The 19,233-nt window shown below is 42.3% G+C and overlaps 2 protein-coding genes across 3 annotated transcripts in view; one reads left to right on the forward strand and one right to left on the reverse strand.

Moving 5' to 3' along the window:
- Positions 1-1,165: 1,165 nt before the first annotated feature.
- Positions 1,166-17,710, reverse strand: DFFA (DNA fragmentation factor subunit alpha). Its single transcript, XM_024210581.2, has 7 exons — positions 17,545-17,710; positions 15,421-15,582; positions 13,335-13,468; positions 12,126-12,315; positions 11,763-11,917; positions 10,562-10,761; positions 1,166-3,475 (listed from the first exon to the last, which is right to left on the reverse strand). Exons 1-7 carry the CDS (start codon positions 17,669-17,671, stop codon positions 3,214-3,216), a joined length of 1,230 nt encoding a protein of 409 aa, XP_024066349.1. The 5' UTR covers positions 17,672-17,710; the 3' UTR covers positions 1,166-3,213.
- Positions 17,711-18,918: 1,208 nt separating this feature from the next.
- PEX14 (peroxisomal biogenesis factor 14) overlaps positions 18,919-19,233 on the forward strand; it is a 98,105-nt gene continuing 97,790 nt past the window's right edge. For both annotated transcript variants that reach the window (XR_002908718.3, XM_024210617.3), the window contains exon 1: positions 18,919-18,963. Coding sequence is in view for 1 of the 2 variants with exons in the window: in XM_024210617.3 (XP_024066385.1) it covers positions 18,928-18,963 (36 nt within the window). In the remaining variant the exon portion in view is untranslated. The remainder of the gene's footprint in view (positions 18,964-19,233) is intronic.

The following is a 19,233-nucleotide window of genomic DNA, read 5'->3' on the forward strand; positions in this document are numbered from 1 at the left end:
GCCCTACATTTCTATTATTTCAAAACTCCTATATAACAGTAAATGAAATGAATCCTTGGGCTTCTACCACTGAATATACCAATCAGATGCCTCTCCCAAATTAACAAATACCTCGTTTCCCTGTCATGTTTTTGTGGGAAGAGGATATATGCTCAAAGATTTGTCTGGATGAGTTATATCACCATAAGACTTTCTTTCCAGGGAAAAAATGACATTCATAGTGGAATTTCTCTGTGCCCCTCTGTTCTAGCTAAGACTGAGTGTTGAGCTTCCACACAAGTTTTGTTCCTCAAAGGTCCCTACAGTCCCCAGTGAACTTTGAAATAGCAGCTTGAATCCCATACCAAGGGAGCCTCTCTTCTGAGCTTCAGTGCTGCTTCCAAAGCAACCAGCAGGGGATCACTATCTAGCTGAGTGTGACACCTCCATAGCATTGTCACCTTCAGAGGGGCTGGGAAATGGGGGTTATGTCAGAAAATTAAACTGGAGTCATAGTGGTGCAGAGCATTACCCACTATGCCAGCCAACCAGATCAGAAATATTTGGAATTCTGAAACATGTGACTGGCTGATTATGACCCCAAGCCCCTGGTGGTTATATCCTTAAGAACATTTGTGCCATTGACATTGTTCAATCTTTTCATCATTTGGGTCCTCCTACTACTCCATGTGATATTTAATTTATTCACTTTTAAAATCAGATTATTTAATTAGCCATTCTGGGAAAGAGGCTATAAAATAAAGTCCATAGAAGTGTCTAATGTTGAGGCTGATCTGCCATTTGATACTGTCTGCTCCACAGAACTTCTGGTGCTGTGTGAATTTGTTTCTATATAAGCTGTGAAAGACTTCAGCTGTTGAATTTTTGGGTGCAACTGACTCCATGAGGAGTGAGTCTCTTTAAACTACTATTTCAGATGGCACTCAGCATGGAGTTCTCTTTAACTGCTTCTTAGCATTACGGCAACTGAGACAGTGTTGCCAACACCTGTGATATTTGGTGTTTTTCATAAACCCTGAGCTCCTGGAGTCACGTGATTTCATAAGAATCTGTTTTAATTAGGAAAAAAAAAAAAGCTCCCATGGTGGTGGAAAAAAGCTTGAAAATATGACTAAGTGTACCCTAAAGACTCAGAAACTAGAAGGCAAATATAAAGAACCCCAAATCTATTTTTTAAAAATAAACATGACTCATGATTTTTGAATGCTCAGAGTTGGCAAGACTGCAGAGCTAGGATAATATTTTTAGAATTATCATCTAAAAGTAGCATAGCAAAGACTTGATTAAAGAGGCTTCAGAATCCGGATTTCTAAAATCTCTTCCCAGTTTTGATATTGTCTTGCCATGTGATTCTGTGCAACCTTTCTCAGCTTTAGTTTTACCATCTCTAGAAAGGGGATAATCATCCATCATTATAGGAATGAGCACAGAATTTAAGAGCCAGGAATGACTGAGTATTATTTCCTTCCCTAATATTACTCTCGCATCTAAATTAAAGAATTAACTGTTCCTAATTGAACAAAGGGGTGGGGGGAGGAGAATAGACCCATGTTGATTAGTGTTCTGAACTATTCCACATTAGCGCTCTTCTAAACGGTGTCAGTGTTCTCTGGGTACATCTCCCACAGTTCCTGGCGAGGCCCACAGAAACAACAGATTCTGAAAAAGCTGTAGTGCCCTGTGACAGTAGGCAGAAGATTATGGGTACTATTTTAGTGCCATCCACACTAGCACTTATATTGTGCAGACTAAACTGGTGTTTAGTTCTGCTGAAAGCAAGCCTAATTAATCCAGCTATATTTAGTAGGCATGTAAACCATTTGGAGCACTAGGTGGACATTAAGCGTGGGGGGGGGGGGTGTCCAGGCATAGCACAAAAATTTTCTCTACTGTAGGCAAAGCTCTAGAGGTCCTGGGTCCCCAGAGTATACCCCTCTTATAATGGCCTGGGAGGGAGAAATAATTCATTCTACACAGCTGCCCTCCCTGGAAACTCCTGCACTCTGGGCCGATTGATGCTTCCTCGAGGCAGAAGGTTAACCCTTTCCTTGCCAGCTGCTGGACAGAGCCTATACACCTCATGACTGGTGGCAGCTATTTAGTTGATATTGGTAAATCTCTTTAAAATGCAAACTATTAAGTATAAAATTTAAATATGTTGGATACATTCACAAACCAAAAGACCAGTATGCCTTCAGCTCTGTCCTCTAGCTCCAAATTACTGCTAGGACTCCTTGATCCAAATTATACTCAGCCTATCAAAGGTTCCAACTATTGCTGTGTTGGGTTGGGGTGCGGTGCAGGAAAGAAATTGAATCTTAGAGCCTCGTATGCTCACCCAGAGAACTTCAGGCAGATCCAAACTGCATCCTTCCCCCTTTAGATGCTCTCTGTGGATCCCTAGCATTTTAAAGATTTCATTCCAGCTGCCTGTTAACATCATCTTCAAAGGACTGTTGTGATGCTACTGCTCACTTCTGTGAAGGGAATGTGGAAGCCTTTGAAAGTGATATAGCTACACTTCACAGCACTAAGATCAAAAACAGCTCAGTTGTTTACATTAATTGTAAGTGATCTCAAACTCGTTTTAAACAAAGCAAGGCTTCTCTGATAGACCCTCCAGCAGCGCTGTATCCATTCCCAAGGTTTCTGGTCCCTTTGAAGAGGGTTGAGTCTGCAGCCATGGTCCTAGGAAGACAAACCACCATTGAGGCTAGGTGCGCAACTCAGGACATGTCACTCCATGAGGATATTCAGCCAGGGCAGCTTCTTTCTGACTAGGTGACCAGAAGAAAGAAAAAACTTCCAGGATGTAGTTTGATCAGATGCATTAATGATTAAATTTTTGAAACCATGACTTCAGTGGGTTGCTGCAGTGGAGGATTCTTGGCCATGTTCAAGCTTAAACGTTGATCATTCAGGATAGCATAAGGCGCAATGCTTCTGCTTTTAAATTGACTCTCTGCAGCCTCTCCTCCCATCACCAAACCCATGCACAAAATCCACAATCATGAATCATTTGCAGCTAAATCACCCTATTTTGTACTCAAGGCTGCCTGGTCATTATAGGAATAATGGTGAGGAAATTATGGGTTTTTTTTTAGCAAACAGAATGCATATGCAGCTTAAATTAACAGCAAATTCACACTTAATAGCAGCGCAATCCAGAAGCTCTAATTAAGGGTTAAATCCAAACAATGTATTGTTGGGAAGTTAATTGCTCTTTGTTTTTTCGCGTGAAAAGGGGGGCTGCTGAAATATAAAAATAACTGAGCTGGAAGTTTTGCTCCCGCCCAAAGGAATAAAAGATAACTTGCAAGGCAGGAAAGTAGCTTGTTGCAGAGCTCTATCAGGTAGTATTCCACATGCATCCACCACTCTGCCTGTTTCTTCTGCTGACTTCTGTCTCCTGGATGATGGGGGCTGCTGCACGTCCAGTACAGGAAAGACACATATTGAAAGACAGCAAGGTAAGCTGAGAATGGATACAAAACCATTATGTCTATAATGCTTGTTATTCACTCTTCTTTTTACTGTACCCAGGTGAACAACAGTTCATCATCTGGGGGCACAGGGTACTCAAATTGCCAGGATCTAATAACAGGAGAACCTAAGGCATTAGTTTGTTGCAGTTCCCCCTTTTTCTGCTCTGTGCCCTCTATTTCCTCCTCTTGTTTATCCCACTCCTTACTTTAGTGGGGATTTGGTACTTCCTCAGAGGCTGACCTGCCTTTAAAAACATAAACTTTTGGTAGTACAATAACTGCCTTGTTTGTACCATTTTGTTTGTACATCATTTAGATGAGACCTTCAACATTGGGGTCCTGTCTGTGCTCCCCTGACATTAAAGTCCTAGGGAAATTCAATAAGCATAATGACTTGACCAGTTGTCCCTGACCAAAAATTCCCCCTTTCGCCTCCCCACCATACACATACAATCATTATGTCAGTTGGCTGCTGTTTCCTCCACCCCAGAAATGGTCGCAACTCAATGGAGCTGCAGTTTGTTGAAGTGCGTTAGCATTTTTCATTATAAATGATCCTATCTTGCCGTAAGAGATTTGTCAGCCCCAGACAGGGAACTCGGCTCTGAACTGAATACTTCAATAACATAATGGCCTAGTCACTTAGCTGCCTATATGTGTCTACACTAAAAAAGTGCCTTAATTTATAAAGATAATTGAATGCTTTTACTGGTTTCTAAAAAATGTCATTAAATTAGCCATTTAAAGAGTTTTCAGCTTTAAGTGTTTGATTTACTGTACTCTTTTGAAAAAGATCCAAGAACAAGTACATAAACTTGACCATTAAAAAAGGATTTTTCATTGAAATTATAGAATGAGCTACAGCATTGTAGTTTGGTAGTTTATTAGCTGATAGCTCTTGACATTTTTTTGGTGGGACTTTTAAAGGATGTTGAAGACAGTAACAGAATTTTAAAAGGACACAGATTAAAAATAATGCTTCTGTCTTTTATACCTGCTGTGGCAAGTAACATTAAGACTACTATTAATTGAAATCTTAGAGGGGAAAAAGTCAGTTTTTACTGTGTATGCAGTTTCCATTTCTTTTATATAAGCAGCTTGTTTGCCTGGGTCTTGTGCAATAGGGAAAAGAAAATAATTTTAAAACAAAAAGGAAGATGATTTTATGACCAAAGAAATTGGCAGGTGCAGTATCTTTTAGTTCTTAAGAACTGACTAGATTTCCAGTTGATGGTGTTCCTTTAAGATGCCTAAGCTATCATTATATGGCCCTGGGAACAGCTCTACCTCTCCATATGAAAACTGAATGATTGTGTTAACTTAAAGATAATATTGTGACCACCAACAGCTCTTTTCAAATGAGGAATTCAGTGTTTTATGAACATTAAGTATCCCCCTAATGTCTCACTGCTGGACTCAGAGCATGCAAAAAAAGTACTGGTAATTGGGAAATCATGATTTTACCCGCTGCTAGCTTGCCCCAGTGTTGATGAAATACATTAATAGAAACAGTGGGCAACTGTTGTTGGGAGTACAGACATAGATGCTATGTGACCTTCTCTGTGACAGGATGTGCCTTTCAGCCACACTTTAGGCTGCCCTCTCTCACTTGGAGGAAGGGTTTCTCCCCCTAAGATAAATAATTCTTTCTTTTTTTACAAGTACTTGCAGGAACTGACAGATGTAAAGAGAAGCACCTTGCTCACTTTCCTTTCTGCACTGGCTGACTGGATATCCCAGATGGAGGATGCATCCCTGATGGAGGAGGTGGTAGAGCTGGCCAACCGGCAAGAGAGGTCTGCCTTTCATCAACCTAGAGCATGGGAAAAGTCCCCCTGCAGGAACTTCTTCTGGAAGACTTTCTCCTCCTGCTAACAAAATAGCTTCCTGAAGATCTATTTTAGAGTGGCTTTAGCAACAGCTGCCTCAATCAGGATGAATATTATCAGTGACTGCTTTTCTGTGAACAAATACTGTCTCTTTGTAATAAGTGTGATTAGACTCTCTCTCCCCATCCCCATTCTCTAATAAAAATTGAATAGAACTGTGTAGACAAAAATAATTCTATGATTGAAATGGAGTGCAAACATAAAGACTGAGCTTCTTGAAAAGTACTAAGTTGTTACTATTTGCGCTACAGTTCAGATAAAAGGCTGAATGTCAACTGCCCAACAACTTTTGGTCTGATCCTGCAGTTCTCATTTTCCCAAAATCCTCTAAGGGGAGGAGGGATTGCAGGAGCAGGTTTAATAAATAGTTACAATGGCATTATCTATAGCGGAGCTGCAAGGGTCATGCTATTTTTTTATTCTTGTTCCTTAGGTTTTTCATACCATTATCTGGTACAACCTCCTACTTTATACTACATCACTGTAGAGCTTGCTCTGGGAAAGACTTTTCATTTCTCTTAAAGTTTTTTTGGAAGACCTAGTTTGTGTTGTTTTTTTTCTAATATCTGCACCTGTATCTTTCTTTAATGCTGTTACAACTACCAGTAGTTTGCTTTTTGTGTCAACATTAACCTATACATGAGAGATGCATTACTGTTTAGTGTAAATTAAAAGTAAGCTTCATAGATTCCAAGGCAAGATGGGACTGTTGTGATCACCTAGTTTGACCTCCTGTATAACCCAGGCCATAGAATTTTCCCAAATAATTCCTGCAGCGTATCTTTCAGTTAAAAACATCCAATCTTGATTTAAAAATGGTCAATGATGGAGAATCCACCACTTGGTAAATTGTTCCAATGATCAAGTACTCAATTTTTAAAATTTACCCCTTGTTTCTAGTCTGAATTTGTTTAGCTTCAACTTCCACCCATTGGATCATTTTATACGTTTCTGTGCTAGAATGCAGAGCTAATATTTGTTCCCCATGTAGATTCTTATAAACTGTAATTACAGGTCTGTCTCATCTTACGTGGGGGTTCCGTTCCATGGTTAGCACGTAAAGCGAAAACCACGTATAGCCAAAATTCCATTGAGTTCAATGGCGGGCGAAATCGCCCGCACTACAGGTATAGTATTAAAATTGTTATTTTTTCTCTTTTTTTTTTGTTTTTTTCTGACCGCGTAAAGTTGAAATCGCGCATGTTAAATGCGCGTTAAGATGCGACAGACCTGTAAATCACCCCTTAATCTTCTTTAAGCTAAATAATTGAGCTCCTTGAGTCTATCACTATAAGATATGTTTTCTAATCCTTTCATCATTCTCATGACTCTTTGAACCCTCTTCAATTTATTAACATCTTTCTTGAATTATGGGCACCAGAATTGGGGCAGTATTCCAGCAGCAGTCACATCAGTGCTAAATACAGCAGTGAAATAACCTCTACTCCTACCTGAGATTCCCCTGTTTATGTATCCCAGTTATCACTTTAGCTCTTGTGGTCACAGCATCACATTGGGAGCTCATATTCATCTGATTATCCACTACAATCCCCAAATCTTTTTCTGTCACTGGTTCCCAGGATAGAGTCCCGCATCATGTAAATATGGTGTACATTGTTTGTTCCTAGACATATACAGTTAAGCCATATTACAGTGCATATTGTTTGCTTGTACCCAGTTTACCAAGAGATCCAGATCACTTTAAATCAGTGACCTGTCCTCTTTGTTATTTACCACTCACCCAGTTTTTGGGTCATCTACAAACTTTCTCAGTCATGATTTTTTTTTTCCAGGTTACTGATAAAAATATTAAATAGCCTAGGGCCAAAAATGAAGCCCTGTGGGACCCCACTGCATGCATACCCATTCTATGATTCTCTGTTTACAATTACATTTTTGAGACCTATCTACCAATTTAATCTATTAATGTTTACCATATTAATTTTGTAACATTCTAGGTTTTTTTAAATCAAAATGTTGGGCAATGCCAATTCAAATGCCTTCCGGAAGTCTAAATATATTACAGCAATACTAATTACCTTTATCAACCAAACTTGAATTTCAAACTTAAGCAAGGCAAACATCTGGGAGTGTTTTAAATGCTAGATGAATAAGAAAAGTAGGTCCAAAACATCTGGAAAATCTGAATAAGCAGCAGTTATTTTGTGTCTGTATCAGGTAAAGTGTTTTGTCCTAGATTAAGTGTGAGTCTAATTGTTACCTTGTTTGTAGGAAGCAGCCATAACTGTTTTTTTAGAGTACTCTGGAAGTCATGCTGTGGTGGGTCTATAGTCAATAAATTAAGTTCTGTGAAATCAGATGTGTTTATATGGAACCATAATTTTACATAGAGCTTTATAGATTTAAGGAGCCCTGCCCATAGCACAGCATAAAACAGTATATAGGGTGGAAAGCAATTCAAGACCTCTATCTTTTTTTTTTTAAATCTAGAGTGGGGAAAAACTAGATAGAACTCAATACTGCAGCCCTACTAAAAATAGAGCAGGGTAGCCTCTGTTACTTAATAGCTAAAAGGACCTAGTGCTATCTGCAAGTGAGTTAGACAGCTCACTCCTAACAGATAGAGGATAGCACATTTCATACTTAAAATGGCATGCATTAAATTTATAATATGAAAGATAACTATAAAGAGCAACTTTTGTTTCTCTTATATAAATGGGGGCCAACAGGATTTTCAAACTGGGTTGAACTTTTGCTTGCTAAGTTTCAGCTTTGCGTGAATTGTACCCCTCAGAAAATAAGGCTTTAGAATGAAAAAGCGGCAAGCCTTCAACTGTTCTTTGCCCAGTAGAAGAATCAGTAAACTGAAAAAGCATGGTGCTGGCTGGTCTAGTTCATTGCTGAATTTGTACTTAAGAGTAAATTATTTTTACACAGTTGAATAAGGCATGGCTTTGCCTGAGTAGTATATCAGATGCATATGTTCTATCCTGAATGAACATTCAATACAGCTATTATGGCAGCCTACAATCAGGAGAAAAACTCCATCTACTGTGGCAGGAAAATTGCTTACAATGTGAGAAGGTAGATAAGTATTGTGATAAACAATTGTTTTCCCTGTCCAACTCAGGGACACACATTGTTCCATTGTAAAAGAAAAGGGCAGTTCAGGCCAAGAGTGAGCTTTATTTCATAGAGACAAGACAGCACTTCAGTAGGTACTTGGCAATCGGATCCCATGTTTAAGTCTAGGTAATACCTTTCAATTAGAAAGATGTAAGTGACACCCTTAACTCAGATCTAGTCCTAATTAAGATTCAGCATGGTTTTGTAGGAAATAAAAGTTGAACTTAGTTTTCCTATAAGACAGCAAATTTTTGCTCAAGTTACATCAGAGGCACTAGAACTGGTTTGGGGTTATGTTCATTATCACTATAGTAAACATTGTAGTTATAGTACATTCATTAAAAGCTAGATTGCAACATCTGTACACAAGGGGCATATCTGAATATTCAGCTTTGCTATACATTAAGTGACTTATCTACTCCACTGCTTAACCTAATGTTAAATTAATGGGTTTTGCAGTGTTGGAAATACTGTATAATTGTGTATATTAAACATTTACTGCCTCTTTTTTAAATGCTTCAGCATTTTTATCTTTTGCTCTCCTAGGACAGAACTATCAATAGAACAGAGAATGTATGTGCTAATGCATTGTTACCACCGTTAATGTGGGTCAAAGCCAAATGGCACCTTTGGGAAGGCTAATTGCCATAAACACTACAATTTAAAAAAAAAAAAATCTGAGACAACAAGCCCCCTTGGTGCTTGGGTGATATCAGGGTGCTTCCAATAATTAGACTGTCATGTTCTTGGAGATATACAACAAGCCAGGCAGCGTGTGCGAGCATCACAAACAGCCTAATAGTATAATAAGCTTTTAATATTAAAATTCTCCATTAAAAAAGTGTTTCAAATGATTTAAAAAAAATAGGAATATAGACAGGCCCAAATATGAAGTTTGCTCCCTGAAGCCCTTTAAAAACCAAGCATTTTAATTTTCAGCATGCTTTACAAATATCAGTTCTCACTCTCCTCCCGCCGGGGGAGGTAGTAGCATGTGGAAATAATGGCACAAAGGTTAAAATATGATTTGGTCAGTCACATAGCACGAGATTATCAGAACCAGGATTTGAACCTGAAGTCTCTGGATCCCAGACTGGTTCTCAATCAATGCCACATAAAGTGGTAGCTGGAAAAACTCTGCACACTGGCAGTATGACTACACCAAACTGTAATAAACCTCAGCAGGAACAGGCACTGAGAACACTTCATCTCTCACTATTGCACTCTGTTTAGAAATTAATCTGAAGAGAACGTGTTTGGTCTGCACTCTCCTGTGCAGCCTCAGAATTTGGTGTGGAAACCTTCATGCTCACACAGCAGTCTTCAAAGTGCCCTCTAACTTGGGCCTTGTCTATACTTGAAAGGGTTTGCCAGTATATGGGTAGAGGAAACCCACAAATACCCAAGTGGAGCTGCAGCTTATGCTAGCAAATGTTCTCTTGCTTAAACCAGTTCCCTGAATGGAGTCAGCTATACCTGTAAAAGAATTCTTTTGCTAGTAGAAATACACCTACTGTAGGCCCTTTGATTGTACAACTATGTTGGTTAGGGGTGTGATTTTCCCCCCTCCACCCTGACATAGGTATGCTAGTAAAACTTAAGTGTACACCAAGGCTTAGCTTCACAATACCCCTCTGAGTAAGTAACTCCCCACATCTGAAAGATGGGGGGAGGGGGGGGGGAGAAGAGACAAGTGAGATGCCTGAGGCCACACAGAGGGTTAGTCAGGATTAGAACTGAAGAGTACCTGGCTCCCAGTCCTGCATTCAAAATATCTCTCTCTAATGCAGCATTTAGCAGGACACTGGTTATGTTTACAGAAGTTATTTGACAAGAACCACTACTCTGGAAAAAAAATAAAGCCTTTGGTTACATGAGATCCTAGACTCTCACTAGAGGGATTAAACCTGTCTGTTAACAACACAGAGGCAGAGACAAGCCCAGTTTTTAGTTCTCTAGAGGCAGAGCATAGTATGACCAGCAAACTGGTACTTAGGGAATTTAACACGCCATTTGCTTGTGTTGGCTCTAATACACAAGAGACCCATGTTTCCTTGACATTTAAAGCATTGCCAGCAGTAGTGCTGCAAAGTCTCTTACTTCTTGCGTTTTGAACTCAACCAGTCTCCCCAGGGCAGCTTTTTCTTGCCCTTTGATATACTCCTCAGGGAGTGTAGAGCCTGCACTTGCTGTAGGCGCCTGGAGAGCTCCTGATCACAGGCCTGCTGGAGAGCTTCAGTCTTCTGCTTATCCCAGCTCAGTGCCAGAGCCAAGGCTTCTGTGTCTTCCTTGAAAACCAGCTGTGAAAGAAAAAGTTGGACACACTAATCCTCAGTGCCCCACGCCTTGTCTTTTACAACAGCCAGAATTTCCTCTAGTGGTACACTCCTCCTGAACTGAACCCTCTCCCCCCTCCCAGTAAAAATAGGTGGATCCATGAGAGAACTGCTGAAACACTAGCAAATGATTTGGTATATTTAATTAAGACCAAAAACTCACTGGGGTCTAACACATTTATCCTTGAGCTTCACAATTCTCTCACTTAAAGTTTCTACCTTTCAAGCCTAATTTGTTTTTAATTCTACTTGGCATCTGGAAGTTAGGAGCTGGAAAGGTCCAGCAGGTGCCTGAATGACTTAACTCCAGCCAAACAAAATCAATACATTTTCACTCCCTTTGTCTACAGTAGAAAGAAGCAAACAAGGAAGTCACTGGTCCTTGCAACCAAGATGAAAACTTCAGGATGAGAGACAATTGTAGAAATCTTCACCTTTCCAAGATAGGGGTTTATTTACATTGTTTTTCTGTTTTACTGGGACCTTTATGCTGGCCTGGTAATATAAAACAAAAAAAAGATACTGCTAAATGCAGATTTGCATTCAAAGAGCTAGCTCGTAAAACAGTCTTAGTTTGAACTCTGGGTGGCCATTTCCTATGAATAGTCGACAAAGCTCACAACAAGTTCCCATGATGGGTTCCTTTCAGGGGAGAAGGGTATTTGAGTAATTGTACTGCTTGGGAAAAAGACAAGGTGATACCACAGGGAAGCTCCAGGCATGGAGGAAGCATATGCTGTGGCAAGGTTCCACAGTGCTGTGATTTTGAACAAAAGATAACCATGATGTACTGGGGTTTAATAAAGTGGAGAGAAATAAGACTAAATCTCACTCTAGTTTAAGGCACAAAGGTAATAACAGTTGGGTCTCCAGAGGTGAAAGGGCAGTTTTCCCCACATCCCCTCTCTCCACAGGGAGATGCCAGTAAGCCTGTCTAGAACAGGGTGAAGACCAAAGTTACCAACCTCTAGATCCTGACTGTCTAAGCTGAGTTCTGGGGCAGGTTTCTCTTTCAGTGCAGCAAGGATCTCGCTACTGAGTGATCTTTTTGTGGAGGCACCTGCACTGCTGCTATCAGTGTCGACTACATTCATCTCCTCCCTGGGTGCAGCGTCAGGTTCTGAAAAGTAGCAGGGAGGCAGTGTTTAACATTAGCCAGCAGCATGAACACAAGTGGAGAGCTGGGAATGCGGTTTGATCAGTTTGCACCAACTACTGCAGCATCACCACAAGCTCCTTCACAGCAGCAATGGCTCATAGAGCTTTCTCATTTCCCCTCCCCTTTCATCCCTTTCAGATGTCTCTGGAAAGTTGCTCATGCTCCTTACCTGATGCCTTGATTAAAATGCTGCCTTCATTCTTCAAGGCCTTCATGTAGAGTTCCAGGAGCTGTTTGGATTGGCGTTCTTCCTCTCGTCTGTCCAGTGCCTGCTGCAGAGTGTCCTGTAACATCTGGGTTTTTGGTTGATTTTGGGAAAGCTCATGGGCCAAGTCTGAACATGGTACATCAATGAGAACCTAAACGAAACAGTGGAGTGCTGCTACATGGAATGATTTAGGTAAGCCTCATTTTGATTGTTCTATCGGACTGACTACAACAGAGCTGTAAAGATGGCATACCTCCCAAGTCACATGTACGGAGAAACAAAGTCTCAACCTTGCAAGGATACAGAAAGTTTTATTAAGCATTTCCAAGTCAAGTCAGCCAGGTTATAAGTGGTTTTAACTAGCACTCCCACAAGCCAAAGTTCTTTACCTGCAGTCAAGGGGCCCTCAGAAAGGTGTGAAATTATCGCCTACTTTTGGAACAACACAGAGAAATTCTAACAATTCTACAGCGAAAACCCCACTGATCAGTTTGAGTGAGACATGCCAACACCAACAGGGACTGGCTTTTGGAAAGTAACTTTTGATCCAGACTGTTGAACGCGTACTACAAGTGACAATCATTAAGACCAAATCCTGTTATGTGCAGATGTTAAGGGGCAGGAAGAGTTCTGGCATGCAGCTGATCATTTTCTTGGAACCAATACTCAAGTCTTCTAAACCCCTCCAAAGACCAAAGTGCAAGACAAACAAAAAGGACAGGTGTAGTTGGAGGCCAGGATGCAAACCCTATAGGAAGGAACTAAGAGCTTAGTGAGGAATGAGAAAACATGTGGGATGAGAGATGAATCAGTCTATGTCTGAGAACCAGAAAAAGTAGGGATACAGCATCAATATGGAAGAGAAGGTAGAAAAGATGAGAGTCAGCGTGGAGAGGAGGGATGCTGGATCAAGTGAGCGAGGAAATGGAGAACAGACGGTGTGTTGTGTGCGTAAAAGAATGATTTACAGTGTCATTTTTAAAAGCCTATTCATTCCATTGGGAGAATATTTCCCTAAGAGCAGAACTTCACTCCTGCACCAGAGCCAAGTCAACAGTATTTGAATTTGGACCAACTGATGCATTTTCCTTTCCTAAGATTTCACCCTCTCCCCTCTAGTGAGGAAACTGAAAGAGGGAGAGAAGTGTGACATATGGGTTCTCACTATACCTGGAGGTCTTCCTCAGACATCAAAATGATGCTGGACAGATCATCCTTCAGCTGTCTTGCCAGATGCTTCCACTTCTCTTCACCACTGTCCACTTCATCTATGGACTCCCTTGAGAGCCAGGCTGTGCCCCCATCTGACACATGAAAAATGATCACAGTCATAAGTGGAAAAACTCATGGTTGCAAAGATCACAACAACAAAATCTAAACAGCCCTTACTGAGGGGGTGTATGGACAAAGCTCCTGAACAGGAGATAGATGTGGTAAATTAAACAGCTTCTAGGCTTTGAGCTATTGGGGTTTTCTTATCTCAGAGTTGGAATCACAGCTATGAAATCTACACTAGAATTAGAGTGTATTCAAAATGTTGCTTCCAGGAAATAATCATTAGCCTTTTGGATTCAGCCTCTTGCACTGACCTGTCTGTGTGACTGATTAGAGGGAGAATGGGGTGTTTAACATTTAAAGTATTTTTTAAAATTCTCTTTTCATGGTGTCTATGTCAAGAATTCCTGTGAAGAAAGAATGGTCCCTCACACCTCTTCTCAATCTTGGCTGCTATTCTCCCCACCCCTTAATTATCATCATCACCTGCCCTTTCCTCAGTTTTCAGCACAAGTGAGTTTCTGTAAGTGAATAGGAGGGTGAAGGATCAATATCACCATGTCCGTAATACTTGTTCCTCTCAAGCCTGAGGAGAGGGAGTGCAGAGGTGGTAACTTAAACTAGGCCTCCAGCAAAGTCATCAGTCCATCTTCAGTGGAGGTCTCGGTGTCCGGAAAGTTAAGACATAAGTGTGGCATTACGCCCCATATTCTTCATAGTAATATTATGATGATATGAGTATGGCATAATTATGATGTATTTTGTGCAAGATAAGGCATGTGAGATATCATTGGAAAGGTTATGATTTACTGAATACGATTATCCTACGTGTATGCATGTATCATTTTGGGAACTGAAGTTAGGAATATTGTCTATACATCTATTACAAATGTGTTTATACCTGGCGAACACCCACTAGACAGAATGCAATCAGTGTAGCTGGCTCACTGGGAAGGGCAGTTAGGAAAAACAACAGGTCTTTGAAGATGCTAATCTCCCACCTTCCTGGGAAGTCTTCCTGGGGATTCTGAGTTATGGCTGCAGGGACATGTAACCAAGTCATCTGGTACTGGACTCAATGATGATACCAGTGTTTTTCCACTGACGGGGATGGGAACCACACTGGGAGACAAAGGATTCCCGCCATATGCAAAAAATATTTAAGGTAGGGGAGTGACATCATCAGGGTTTGGTCATTCTTCATTGATTCCCCGTCCAAGAAAGAGGACTGCTGGAAACACCTGAGAACAGAAAGACTGGACTAGAGGAGAAGGGCTGAGCCCAGGCTAGAGGGTTGTCTGGCCTGTGAAAGGAATATCTGGAATTTTAAGCTGCAAGCAAGTCCAGCCTGCTTTCAAGAATCTCTGCAATTTGACTAAAACAACATTTAGGGTAAGAATTTGCTACTTATAACCAGTTTCTTTAATATATTAAGCTTAGATTGCGTGTTTGTTTTATTTACTAGGTGATTTGCTTTGATCTGTTTGCTATCACTTAAAATCTATCTTTTGTAGTTAATAAACTTGCTTTTGTTTTGTTTAAAACCAGTGTGTGAAATCATAACTTGTGGCAGAAAGCTGTGTATATCCCTCTCCACATTGAAGGAGGGGGCGAATTTCATGAGCTTACACTGTACAGTTCTCTGTGCAGCACAAAACGGTACAATTTTGGGTTTACCCTCTGGGGGAGGGGGTGCACTTGAGTATTGGGCAATTCCTTAGCTGAGTCATCCCATGCAGAGCTGATCACAGCAGCCTGTAAATTCTGCAGCTGGGTGTGTCCCTACCTGTATGTGTGCTTGTAAAGTGCAGTCTGAAGCCTGAGGGAGGGCTTGGCTGGCTTGCCTCACCAATACAGTGTAAAGGAAGCCCAGGCTGGTGGGTCAGGCAGGCTCAGTGGGACCCCAGTCCCAGGTGGCACCCTGAAGGGGGGGGCGGGGAGAGGGCAACCCGTCACAATAAGTTCCCCTCCAGCCCTGTACCTCTGCAGCTGCTGGTCCACTTTTCATTCCTGGCCAGTGCCACAAACTTGGTGTTGGGTGGTAAACACAGGAAGTAATCTTCATCATCCACAATGGTGCCATCCTCTGCCAGAACTAAGGTGATGGGCTCCCAGGCCTTGTCAATGGCCAGAATGTCACAGGCTGCAGAAGATTAAGTGTTTTCATGAGGCAGAAGGAAGTGTGGCAAGGTAAAAACACTGTCCTTTATGCACATATGATAAACACAAATTTCCCTTGGGGCTACCGCTTGGATAGGTCAGTGACTGGGCTCTGTCCACATGCAGGTCCTGTACATCAACTCTTCTCTGGTTTATGTTTACTAATTTGTCTCCATCAATCCAGATTTTTAATGCTGTTCCTGATACAAGCTCAAAAAAACCCTCCTTTATAAGGCCAAATGTGGCCGAGCAGCCTAGAAACTCCATTTTCACTTTTACATTTTCCAAATCTCCCTATCTTGACACCAGGACAAGTCCTCAATTTTAATCCTTTATCCTCCTGGTCTATGACATAAAAGGTGGTAAAGTCAGACATACAGACTCATGAAATGTTGCTGGATAGATCAAGGAGAAACAGGTGGGTGTAGAGAGGTTGGGCTGGAGCTCCCCCAGCCAGACCAGATAACACAAATATATAAAAATGCCTTTCCAACTACACTAGGTATCAAGGCTTGTCCAGCAATACACATCTATTGCTTGTCAACAGTTTTAAGTGACTGTAGTGCCTATCAGCACCTTGGCAGTTGAGGGGAACCCACAGGGGCAAGGAGACTTAAGAGATCAGAATATGCTCTTAGCCATTTATACTTGCATATGCAAGACAAACCCACATAGTCATTTTAAAGAAGAGCACAAGACAAGTACACATAGCCTGTATTCTCTGAAGGGAATAGTATAGATTTAGCCCAAACAATTTTCATCTCTAATGGAGCTTAAAAATCTTTAATGCAATTACGAAGCTTAACCTTTAACATGACATGAGCTGTATCTGAGAAGCATCTACAGTGATGTATGTGGGACCTGATAGCTCAGTGCCTCTGGGCATGTGGGAGATTTAACTCTGCCAGCCTCCTAGAACCTAAAGAAACCAGCAGTGGGGCTCTACACACACATCACTCATAAGCCAGGCAGCTATTAATGCCAGGGATCACATTTCATGGGCAAAGTCTGGATTTAATTCATAATCTTAAAGCCATGCATTGAACGGATAGCTGCCCAGGAAAAGTTCCCAAGTGCAGCCCCTCACGTATGTAGTATATGATGCCAAGGTGCTGATGCCCAACACCAGTTGTGGAGAGACCCCCAACAGGAAGCAGAATGGGCTAGTGTGGCACAGTGCCAGTTTCAGTACTGAAATAAAACAGTTTCCCAGCAGCCTACCCATGGTGCACAAAGGGAATCTCTACCTCAGTGGTACAGCAACTCATCTAGATATTTGCTTAGTTTTACAACAGGCTGCATAAAAAGCACAAGTGAAGTCAGCACAAACTAAAACTTCATGTAGACAATGACTTGTTTATACTGATCTATATACTAAACACAGAAATGTAAGTACAATATTTATATCCCAATTTATTTATTTTATAATTAGAGGGTCAAAATGAGAATGCGAGCAATTTTTCCAGTAATGTTTTGTGGCACTTTTTCATTTTTATGTCTGATTTTGTAAGCAAGTAGTTTTTAAGTGAGATGAAACTTGGGGGTACGCGAGACAAATCAGACTCCTGAAAGGGGTCCAGGAGTTTGGAAAGGTTGAGAGCCACTGCTCTACCTAACCCCAGCACCCTCCCAGTCACATGGCACCTCCCTCACACCGTTTCCTATGCCCTATTCCTCCCCACAATGCCAATGTGGGGTTGCCCAGCTGTGAAAAGAAGGGGTCACCACAACAGGAAGGGCTCACTGGGGTAATGGAGGCAGCACAGTATGATGGGGGCGAGGGGCTGAAACAAACATACCAGAGCCCCCAGCACACCCCACTCAGGCCCCAGCCGTCTTCCCAGACTCTCCCCCATTTACTGTTTCCCTGCCTCCCCCACAGGCTGCCCCTCCCTCCACCTACAGATCCCCTCCCCCAGAGGATCCCTGCCCCGCTCCCCCTCACCCTTGCTCCGCAGCTCCCGCAGGCAGGAGGCCGCCACCCCGTGGTGCTCTTGCTGGCTCTTCCGCCGGATCAGGCACTGCTTCAGCGGAGAGACCCCCTCCCCGCTTCCGGGAGCCTCTCCCGCCATCTCCCCCGCCTAGCCAGGGGCTGAGGTGCAACGGTAGCTGAGCCGCTCCCCTAGTACCTTAGCCCAAAGACAAGCCCCAGCCCGGTGCATGCCGGACCTTGTAGTCCGGCCCCCAGAGCGCGGCTCTTCCACAGACCCAACCCCGGTGCACGCCGGGACACGTAGTCTTTTTACATATCAGCCTCGCAGCTACTGCCTAACGCGGCCGCGCTCTCCCTCTCCCCCTGCATGCTGGGAGATGTAGTCCTTTCCCACCCGACCGGCCTACAACTCCCATCAGGCTATAAATAAAGATAAAATATATGTATAGCCCTGAGTATGCTTCTGTGAACACATGAGTGCATCAGTATAGCCCCAATCCAGTGAAGGAGCTGCCTGCACGTAGGACCAGGTCCTAGCTTTCCTCATGTGAGTAGTCCCATTGAAGTCAAGAATATAGTTACTCACTCACATAAGTGTTTGCAGGATCTGACCCATTATTTGTCCTGTTTAGCCCCTAGCACACTTTGGGAGCTATCAAAATAACATAATAATGAAAAATAATTGTGTATGTAACCCAAAACAATGAAATAATAGGCAATATGACACCACTGATATCAATAAGAGTTTTCTCATTAACTTAAGCAGTGCAGAAGTGGACTTTTAAATCCCCTTTATCAAGCCTAATTAAAGGCCTGATCTTGTAGGATCACTCACATTGGCAAGCTTATTGTTTTACTCATGAAAACAGTCCCATTGAAGTCAACTAACTAGACTAAGCAGGATTTGTTGCTGTACAATTTCCACTTATTATTATTAATATTGATACCTATGGCAATAAATGGGCTTTAAATCTTGCATGCTGATCCAGGCAGATGAGGCCTCAGTCATTTTATAAGTTATTTTAAATACATTGCGATGATAACATAATATACTAAATATGGAACACACTGTATATATAGCCATGAACTATAAATAAATAATATGGAAGCAATAGTGGGTAAATCAGTTGCTTTTAATTATGCTATGACCAAAAAATAACCTCAGAGCTAATAAGCAAATACATGAAAAATAACCTCAGAGCTGAAACTGCTCACGGCCGCCCCACAAGCTGTGCCCTGCGATGGAGACCGGACAGACTCATTGCAGGTAGGGGTCAAGGCAGCCCCCAGGGCTGAGGCCTATCAGTTTATCGGAAAGTGACTGCTTCTGCCTGAGCTCGGGGCTGAGGTAGTTCCATCCATAGGGAAGGGGATGGATTAGCCGGGTCTGGAAACATGGCCTCCTCAGAGCAGGCAGAGCAGCCCAGCCAGGTAAATGGGGCCGGAGGCTTCCCCTCGCGCGCTGGTAGCGGGGCTGGGGTTTGTGCCCCACCCGGGGAGAGGTGCGCGCCCCCTGCTCCCCCACATAACTCCCCATGGGGAGCGTTGGGTGCGCTCTGCCCCACTGTCTGACCCCCCCGTGGGGAGGGGTGTGTACCTCAGGTCCCCCTCCCCCCATGCAACCTTCTCTGGGGATGGGGGTGTGCTCCTTGCCCCCTGTGTAGCCCCCCCATGTAATCTCCTCTGGGGATGGGGGTGTGC

This window comes from Terrapene carolina, unplaced genomic scaffold, assembly GCF_002925995.2.
Source record: "Terrapene carolina triunguis isolate 2854851 unplaced genomic scaffold, T_m_triunguis-2.0 Scaffold714, whole genome shotgun sequence".
Classification (NCBI taxonomy): Eukaryota; Metazoa; Chordata; order Testudines; family Emydidae; genus Terrapene; species Terrapene triunguis.

What these genes read in the sequence shown, in the direction of transcription:
- DFFA (XM_024210581.2), bottom strand. Translation starts at nt 17,671, where the DNA reads ATGGCGGGAGAGGCTCCCGGAAGCGGGGAGGGGGTCTCTCCGCTGAAG. An exon ending in GTGGACCAGCAGCTGCAGAG is followed by an intron (nt 13,469 to 15,420) that starts GTACAGGGCTGG and finishes TTCATGTGTCAG; the next exon opens with ATGGGGGCACAGCCTGGCTC. An exon ending in CATTTTAATCAAGGCATCAG is followed by an intron (nt 11,918 to 12,125) that starts GTAAGGAGCATG and finishes GCTACTTTTCAG; the next exon opens with AACCTGACGCTGCACCCAGG.